This window comes from Morone saxatilis, unplaced genomic scaffold (assembly GCF_004916995.1).
Source record: "Morone saxatilis isolate NCDOM2014 unplaced genomic scaffold, NCSU_SB_2.0 Contig3, whole genome shotgun sequence".
Lineage (NCBI taxonomy): Eukaryota > Metazoa > Chordata > Actinopteri > Moronidae > Morone > Morone saxatilis.
Window position 1 is genome coordinate 8,099,628 of NW_023339873.1, and position 8,790 is coordinate 8,108,417.

The window sequence follows — 8,790 nt, forward strand, 5'->3', positions numbered from 1 at the left end:
GGAAATTATTTTAATCATCAAGGAGGTGTCTCCGCTACCGGATATGAATTATACCGATTGAACATTTGTGATTCCAAAATGGTCCGTTTGAAAAAAAGGCCTTAACTCATATCATTACAGACTGTACATCAGAACTGAATCACTGCATATTAAAAGGATGTTAATGAAAGTCAATCATACTTTAAGAAGGATAATCTTATTCAGCTTAAGCTTTATTCTGGCTATCAAAATATTCACTCTGCCAGTGCACAGGAAAATATTCAATCAGCCACACACTGATTGCTGTAACACATAAATAAGAAAAACCATCAAAAATGCCATAGGGAACATTCACCCTAGTAAGACTGTTTGTGATTTCCTCTTATGTATTCTCTTAATGTTTTTTTGATTTACAACATGGTTACTGGATTTCTTCCTCTTCTCCTTTTTCCGTCTGTGATCCCAGGTGGTGTATCATTACACGTCGTGGGGATAAGGACGAGAATTTACCCTCCATCAGAATAGGCTTATTGATGCTTTCCTCAACGAAGCATGGTAGGGAGGCGGAGACAACGCTCCTACCGCACCTTTGCGAGAGGACCAAATCTTGGGCCAGATCTCTTGACCGTCCATGAAAGGAAAAGCTTCAATTAGAAGCTCTTACAGGTGTTGGATATTAGGGATCAGAGGTACTTTTTCTTTTATGGTGCAGTCGCTCCTTAAGAAGTGGACTTCTTGTGAAGAAGCGGAATGATTCCTTCAGAATAATACCACCAAAACCCAGGAACAAGAAAAGAAGAGAACATTTACTCAAAAGAAAAAAAAAAAAAAAAGACATGTTAAAAGATGATAGATCTTTGGACACTTTGTGGCAAGACGCGTCCTGCTCTGTATACCATGGGGGAAGCATTTTTGCCAATATCAAAATAAAGTATTTGATGAATTAGTATAAAAATGTTCTGTTTATGTTTGGGTCACAGGATGTGGTGCAACACTGACTCCTGATTTGTACTAAAAGACTCAGACAAACATTACAGGCTCTTATCACCATTCTGCAGTTGTGCCAGTCTGTGGTGTGTATCAGTCTACATCTGATTGTCTCTGTCTGACCTGTGTCCTTTAACTCTGGCTGATATGTGGTCCCTGATTATTGTCTGTTTGTGTCTGTCCTGTCATCCTCTTAGGTGGGCTCAGTTCTTCATCTGCCCCCTGATGATCCGAGACGCCATTGATAGGGAAGTGGAGGCCGTTGACAGCGGTGAGTCTCGATTTGCCTCTGTGCATCACTTACTTGCTGAGAAGTTATAATTTAAGTGTTTTATTTGAAGGGAAACTTTTCATCAGCCGCATTGCTGCTCATGCAGCTCTTTTGCACACCATTGATCGCAGTCTTTTCTTTCTGCCATCTCAAGGTTTTCTGTTCCTCCTTCTGTCTTTCAGAGTACCAGCTGGCTAAGCCGTCAGACTCCCACAGGAAGGAGATGCTGTTTGGCAGTTTGGCCAAACCTGGACACCCTATGGGCAAGTTCTGTTGGGGTGAGTTGGTAAACACAACCGCTGGGACACAATACACGCAGGGCCTCCTTATGGTATGTTCAGCAATAACAAACAGCAGTGCTGAGACAGATGCCAAGTCTCCTTTTCTTGCTGATATTCCTGCATTTGTAAACCATTTTCTACAGTGTTTTATAGTTCTCTTGAATTGATTGCTCACTTGTGACAACACTAGGGAATGCCCAGACTCTGAAGCAGGAGCCAAAGCAGAAGAAGATCAATGTCTATAAGCGACTGCGAGCCTTCTGGAAGAAATACTACTCTGCCCACTACATGACTCTGGCTGTGCAATCAAAAGGTCAGGAAAATCTATTCCATTTATTGTACATAGTCTAGTTAGTAGTCTATTAGACTAACAGAAATGTAATTGATTTCTATAATTTCATACAACAAATGAATTGGTTAATTGGAAAAACAATCTGTAGATTAATGGACAGTTAAAACAATCATTAGTCGCAGCTCTAATAAGGATTCACTTCATGTTCAGCCAGCTGCGGTTAATTATTTCTGAATCAGCTCAAATTGCAATATTTCTCAAAACAAATTCAGATACAGAATATCTAACATTTTTTCAGGGTTTCACAAATATTGCACAGCTAATTAACTGTAAAATGATGACTAGTGGTGACATTTCTGCTGAGAAGAGTCATCCTTATGAAACAGCTGTTATTTGCATTCTGTATTCCTGTTGAAACCTCCAGTGTTACTTAACTTCTTCAACTAGAAAATCCAGTAATGCAAAGGTGTCATGAGGATTTCTGGATCCCTTTAAAAACAAAGTTTATATAGTACCAGCATTTCACTTGGAAAATGATATGAGATTTAACTACTAATAAGGAAATAGGAAGACCGATAAAGTTGTCTCTTGATATGAGATTTAATTATGATCATCTCCATTTTAATGCAAATGCAACTTTAAAACATCATTCATTTATTGGGGTTACTTCAAGGTAAACACAATGTTGACATATTATCACCTTATGAATTCAACATGGCGGCCTCCGTAGAAGAGGATCCGCTCCCTGTGTAGATAAAAACGTTTTATTTTAAGAAAACGGAAACACCACGATGTTATTTTCAGGTGATTATACACTAATGAAAATATACCTGTGAGTATTTATTCTATTTCTGCCAATAGATCATCCTAAACGTTACACACTGGATCAGAATTTTTTAAGATTTCCGTCCTGGTTGATTTTGTGACACTTGAGGTAATGGCGAGTGGATTTCAATAGCACATCCAATTGACACAAGTAGGTAGAAAAACTCACCTTGAGTAGCTTCTTCTTCCATTTACAGCATAGCCAAACAACCAGGGCAGAAAAGTTTCACTGCGTCACATTGTTTTATTAAAGTATAAATTCAATAACTGGCCTTTTTCCATCATGCTGTGAGCATTCAATTGCGATCTAATCTCGTGCTGCGCGCAGGGCAGGAGTGTTTTTCTTCAAGCAAAGAATGTTTGCAAAAAAAGAAGAGCGTGTATGTGTCGAAAATGTGACCTTATGTGACGAGGATCCGAACTTTATGTTAAATACTATTGATACTGTTGGTATCGATACACGTACTATAGGAGAGTGCTCAGTAAATAGACAGGTGTTTATCAATGAGATGAAATTATGAATAGTTACATTTAAAAATATGCAAGCATCTTTTTCTGTGTGTAATTTGAATCCTTGATGGGAAAGAGGGACCTGGTTAGAATAAAACTATAATATAGACTTACAGAATGTTATGTAATGCATTGAATGGTTATTGCAGAAAAAATGCTGGCCATAAAACTTGACTGGTACCTCCTATTATTCCCAAATAAGTTCCTTGCTTATATGCTCAGGCTGACACTAAACCCAGAATTATGAGTTTTCAGCCAGAATTATTGAGACGCACTCAAACTGTAATTTATCCTCCTTCACTCGGTCTGTCCTTTAGAGAAGCTGGACACTCTGGAGGAGTGGGTGAGAGAGATCTTCAGCAAGGTGCCTAACAAGTGAGTATTGGAGAAGTGGCTCTCAGTCACTGTGATGAGGTGCTGGTGTGATATAAATTGAGTCTGAATATCCTTTGAGACTTTGCTCAAATGTAAATGTCAAGCCTCCCTCCGTCTCTTTCTCGGCTCTTTTTACCTCTCTTCATCTCAGAGGTGTTTTTTTTTTTTTTTTATTCAACATCATACACCTAAAAGGGATAATTCACCTAAAGTAGAGGTGAATAAGTGTTTCTTTTAGAGAACTACACTTCTATTTGCTTTAAGAGTCACTGCGGCAGGGTTTTATTTTGTAGAGTATCAACATTCATATCACTATGATGTGAAAACCACATAACCTCTAGTTTTGTATGCTTTCATTTCAATTCAAGTACATGCCCCCATATTGGTTGATCAAATTTCTCTCATTCCTTTAGATTAACTTAATTAATTTTCATCAAGCTAAAAACATATGAAAAGTTAATATTTTAGAGTTACGCCTGGCAGAAACAAGGTGATATTTTTCAATTATGTCCTTTTTAAAATTCAGCACAATTACATTACAACTTACTGCTGTTATGAAAAAAGCAGTCTGGTTGATTTAAGATGATATTGTGGTAGTTTAATGGATACAGTATAATTTTTTCTTCTGGTAATTCTGTTTTTGTGCCTGCAGTGATCTTCCCAAGCCAGATTTCTCTGATATGCTGGATCCCTTTGACACACCAGCCTTTAACAAGCTCTACAGAGGTACTGATCAATCCTACTGCGCATCTCTGAATACTGAACACATCTGGTACACTCTGGTTCTGTAGAGTAGCAGTTCCCAACCTTGGAATAAATCTGAGGGGTCAGGAGATTGTTTTGAAGGATAGTAAAGCAGAATTTATTTTTATTTTTGCAGACCTTCTTCTAATCTTTTCACAACTTTGTTCTTATGCATTCCTACACATTTACCTCTTCTGGCCTATATAAAGCATTCAAATAAAGCAATCTGAGATAAACAATTTTTCCTTGGTTGAACTTGAACTTACAACGCGTGAACATATGCAAACTAGTGAGATGGGTCTAAAAGCTTTGGTCTATTGGATCACAAGCCAAAAAGATTTAGAAAATACAAGCCAGCAGTGATAAGCAGAAGTTGAGTTATTTTTCTATCATGCTGTTTCTCTGACCTTGTGTCTGTGTGTTTGCAGTCGTCCCTGTTGGGAAGCTTCATGCTCTGAATATCACTTGGGCCCTCCCCCCTCAGGAGAAATACTACAGGTGAGCTACATACAGTAGATATACATTAAATGGGTCAGCACACATAAATGCAGAATGATATATAACAGACCATGCTGTCCCCTGACTTTGAAGAAATTGCATCCAATATGTTTGTTTCTCTTTTTCCCATGTCCCTGTCTTCTTTCCCCAGAGTGGCGCCTCTTCTTATAAACATAGAATTAGACCAGCCAAAAGATACCATGCTTTCCCCCTGATTGTAGAGGGATTGCATCAATGTTTTTTGTTTCTCCTTTTCATGTTCTTCCCTCCTCTTTTCAGAGTGAAGCCTCTCCACTACATCTCTTGGCTGATTGGCCACGAAGGCACAGGAAGCATCCTCTCAGTGCTCAGGAAGAAGTGAGTGTTATTGCCTGTGTCTGTTTGTTTTTCTGATTTGAGGGGCACTCAAAAACCCAATTAAAAGGTCTTCAATTTGCAGGGTATACATGAGCTTTTTCAAGCTCTGAGCGAGCCCTGAGTGTTGGAGCCCAATCTTCAATATATACACTTTGCCAGCCCACTTGACAATGTGATTCATACATTCTCATCCCTGGATGTGGCTGTACAAGAGCATTTCAGCCTCTTGTTGCTAAGTGGCAAAGTGATTCGCCAAACCCTCTGTAGTCCCATAGTACCAAGAGCTCATCCAATAGTTCCAATAGTCAGCACCACTTGGAGCATTTGATAGAATATGCCTATTTACTGTGTGTGCTGTTTCAATTGTTGATAAATGACAACAGTGAAATTTGAGTGTACTCCATCTCAATTCCCAGTCGAAACAAACTGCTGAGGCAGTAGAGTGTTTGTTTTTTATTGAGTTCAGACAATCACAACCTCGAGGGCTTGAGAGGCTGGTTTGAAATTGGGCCATTGTTCCCCCTCAGTGAAATTGGGGGATGTTACTGTTTTGAACAGTAGTGATCAGATGCCTTAAAGTTTAAAGGCCCATACCAGCATTTATGCAGATTTTAGGGCATTTACGATACAACAGAATAAAGATGTTTGATCTACATCACTGCAGGCTATTTTAAAAAGTACACAGTACTTTATTTCATGCATTTTTTTCCACCACTGGTTCCAGTTCATTTCCGTGCAGTAGGAAAACTTTCAGAGATTTAAAACTCGCTTGGTGTCATCCATCACAGTCAGCATCATTTCTACTTGTTTGGTAATGCAGTGCAGACTTTTGAAACCAACCTTTGCCTTTCAGTTTCATACCACTAGAACATTTCTTCATGCAGATAAAAGCTGTGATGATGATGTTTCACTGTGACGGATTACCCAGCTCAAGAAAGTTTCAAATCTCTGCAAGTTGTTTTTCATTTTTAAATGAATGAAAAGCTGCACACAAGGCAGGACACATAACCGGATGATACATGTTATTTCTTTATTCTGGCGTTTTTAAAGCTGTGCTCACTGCCTCAAAGGGACCACAAAGCTTTGTCTGCAATCAAGAAACATGAAGTGACATATTTCCTACTTATTGCCTTGCACATATTTCAACACTTAATGTGTGTGTGTGTGTGTGTGTGTGTGTGTCTGTCTGCCTGCAGGTGCTGGGCTCTGGCTTTGTTTGGAGGAAACAGTGAAACTGGCTTTGACCAAAACACCACCTACTCTATCTTCTCCATCTCCATCACCCTCACTGATGAAGGCTTCCAAAACTTCTACCAGGTAAAGAAGAGCCGTCACCTTTTACTCTTCTTCTCTTTATCATTCTTTGGCGCTCTGCAGACATGGATAGACTGTGACTCTGGCCTCAGCAGAGAAAATCAGGCAAAAACGGGCAGCGATTTACATGTTGATTTTGATCATCCAAATCATTTGTTGTCAGATCATAGAGAATGTATTGTGCAGATAGTGAATGTTGACATACTTTAGTCTCTGTTCACTGGCAGCAGTGTAAGTTAGAGGTACCCTGTTGGCTGGCTTCTGGGCCTTGTGTTCAAACAGCTAATTTCAAGGAAGTGTGTTATCAGTTGCTATGACAATGCTTGGCAGCCGGCGATCAGGAGGACTGTTTAATCTGAAGTTCTTTATGGAAAAATGTTTCAAGTCAACAAACTTGCATTGATAACTGATGTATAAATGCTGCATCGGCCTTGAGGATGTTGTTTACTGTGATCAAGGGTACTTCATCACTCTCTCTTTCATTCAGAGAAGATAAACTGGGAGTTGTTTTGGCACTAATTTAGTGACTTGGAGTGCAAGGCGCAAAATGCAGTCAAGTGTGGCATGCACAGTACGCCAAGGAAGTGGCATACTTTTATTATTTTGTTAGCTGGAGATTTGTGGCATAGCTGAGGCTCACGTGGGAACATTAAAATACACACTGTCCTAAGTAATGTGATGAATGTGGCAGGCGAGGTAACATAACAATATGGGAACCTTTTTTTTATGTGGCTTTGATATTTTTTTCTCATACTGGATGAGGACATATTTGCTTCTTTGTTGTTGGAAGTTATTTGTCAATATTAATAAAGATATTGCTATGAGAAAGAAAGTACACAAAATACCATAGATATAAAAGATACGATAAAAACAGAAAAATACCTTAAAGGAAAAGTTTGAAGGTTTTATTAATTACTTTATATTTTTATGTAATTATTTGGCATATTTGAATATGTTTAAATATGTTATTCAACTTTTCATTTGTAAAGCTTTTAGCATTTTTAAAAGGTTGACACTTCTTGCCAAGAGTTAAATGAGAAGATTTATACCACTCTCATGTCTGTGCAAAGTTGTCTATACTCTGTGACATGCACTTATTGCATTCATAGCAATTATTATGTCATACTGCTCTTCCTGTATTCTCCTCTGACAAACAGATTGGTCAGGCCTGAGGACGCTGTTGTTCACACTTAATAATTATTACTCTTTATTCACAAAGGCAGAGGTGACATTTCATTTACATGTTTGAATCTCTGAAGGGGGCGAGAAAAGACACACATTAATTCCTGTTTAGTATTTAAATGAAGACACCTTTTTCAAATGATTGTCATAGCTTGTTCTAATGACTGTAATCAACAGACACAGTCAACAAGATTGGCAGCCCGCATTAATGTAATTGTTTTGGTTTATAAACCTTAACAGTACGTTTCACCCTAACTCCCATCATTAATGTCGAAAAAGAGGCATTTTACAGTAAGTTTACCAGCAAATTGAAGGTGGTACTGTTCCATTAAAGCTGAAGGACATTTCATTTCTGTGTTCTTTCACAGGTGACTCACCTGGTGTTCCAGTACCTGAAGATGCTGCAGACCCTTGGACCACAGAAAAGGCACTGCCAGTCACACACACAAACACAACAATGATGTACAAAAAAAAATATATATATGTTTTTTTTTTTTTTTTATTCAAACAGAGCTTTTATAATCTGTCTGGCTAAATTGTAGAGGTAGTTAATACTGCATTATTCTAGGTATTGACATATTAATGTGCTTTGGTTGTTTGTTTGTTCATTTATATATTTATAGCTTTATTATTTTTGTTTTTGTTATATTCCTTCATCCGTGTTAAGAAGTGTAGATGTTGTGACATCTGGGCGTCTGTCTGGGATAAGTAAAGGTAATATTTCAGTCTGTTTGTTCATGCCTTCAGAATATATGAGGAGATTCAGAAGATTGAAGCGAACGAGTTTCACTACCAGGAGCAAGTAAGAATCCAGATGTTCATGTGCTGCTGCATTAGATGCGATTGAATACTGGGTTTTTAATGAGTGGGAATGATTTCGTCTTTGTCAGATTGACCCTATAGAGTACGTTGAGGACATCTGTGAGAACATGCAGCTGTTCCCTAAAGACGACTTCCTGACAGGAGATCAGCTGATGTTTGAGTTCAACCCAGAAGTAAGTAGTTCAGTAGTTCTGGGAGTGAACCAGTTCAGTGTTTTATTCTAAAATCTTATATTTCCTTTTTTTAGATAAAGATGTTAATGAAACGGGTCACCCAAAAGTGGAAAAATATAGACATTTTCTATGTATGATATGTGAAGGATTTTATATCCAACACCTTTTTATATGCCAGAA

General features: G+C 38.3%; 1 protein-coding gene across 1 annotated transcript in view; it reads left to right on the plus strand.

The window, feature by feature from the left end:
• The window catches only part of LOC118336911 (nardilysin-like), a 21,273-nt gene that overhangs the window by 3,658 nt on the left and 8,825 nt on the right, over window positions 1-8,790 (plus strand). The window contains exons 6-16 of the mRNA XM_035673676.1: window positions 1,164-1,237; window positions 1,420-1,515; window positions 1,709-1,831; window positions 3,463-3,520; window positions 4,173-4,246; window positions 4,693-4,762; window positions 5,042-5,119; window positions 6,316-6,436; window positions 7,984-8,042; window positions 8,363-8,417; window positions 8,506-8,610. Of these exons, the coding sequence (XP_035529569.1) occupies window positions 1,164-1,237; window positions 1,420-1,515; window positions 1,709-1,831; window positions 3,463-3,520; window positions 4,173-4,246; window positions 4,693-4,762; window positions 5,042-5,119; window positions 6,316-6,436; window positions 7,984-8,042; window positions 8,363-8,417; window positions 8,506-8,610 (913 nt within the window). The remainder of the gene's footprint in view (window positions 1-1,163; window positions 1,238-1,419; window positions 1,516-1,708; window positions 1,832-3,462; window positions 3,521-4,172; window positions 4,247-4,692; window positions 4,763-5,041; window positions 5,120-6,315; window positions 6,437-7,983; window positions 8,043-8,362; window positions 8,418-8,505; window positions 8,611-8,790) is intronic.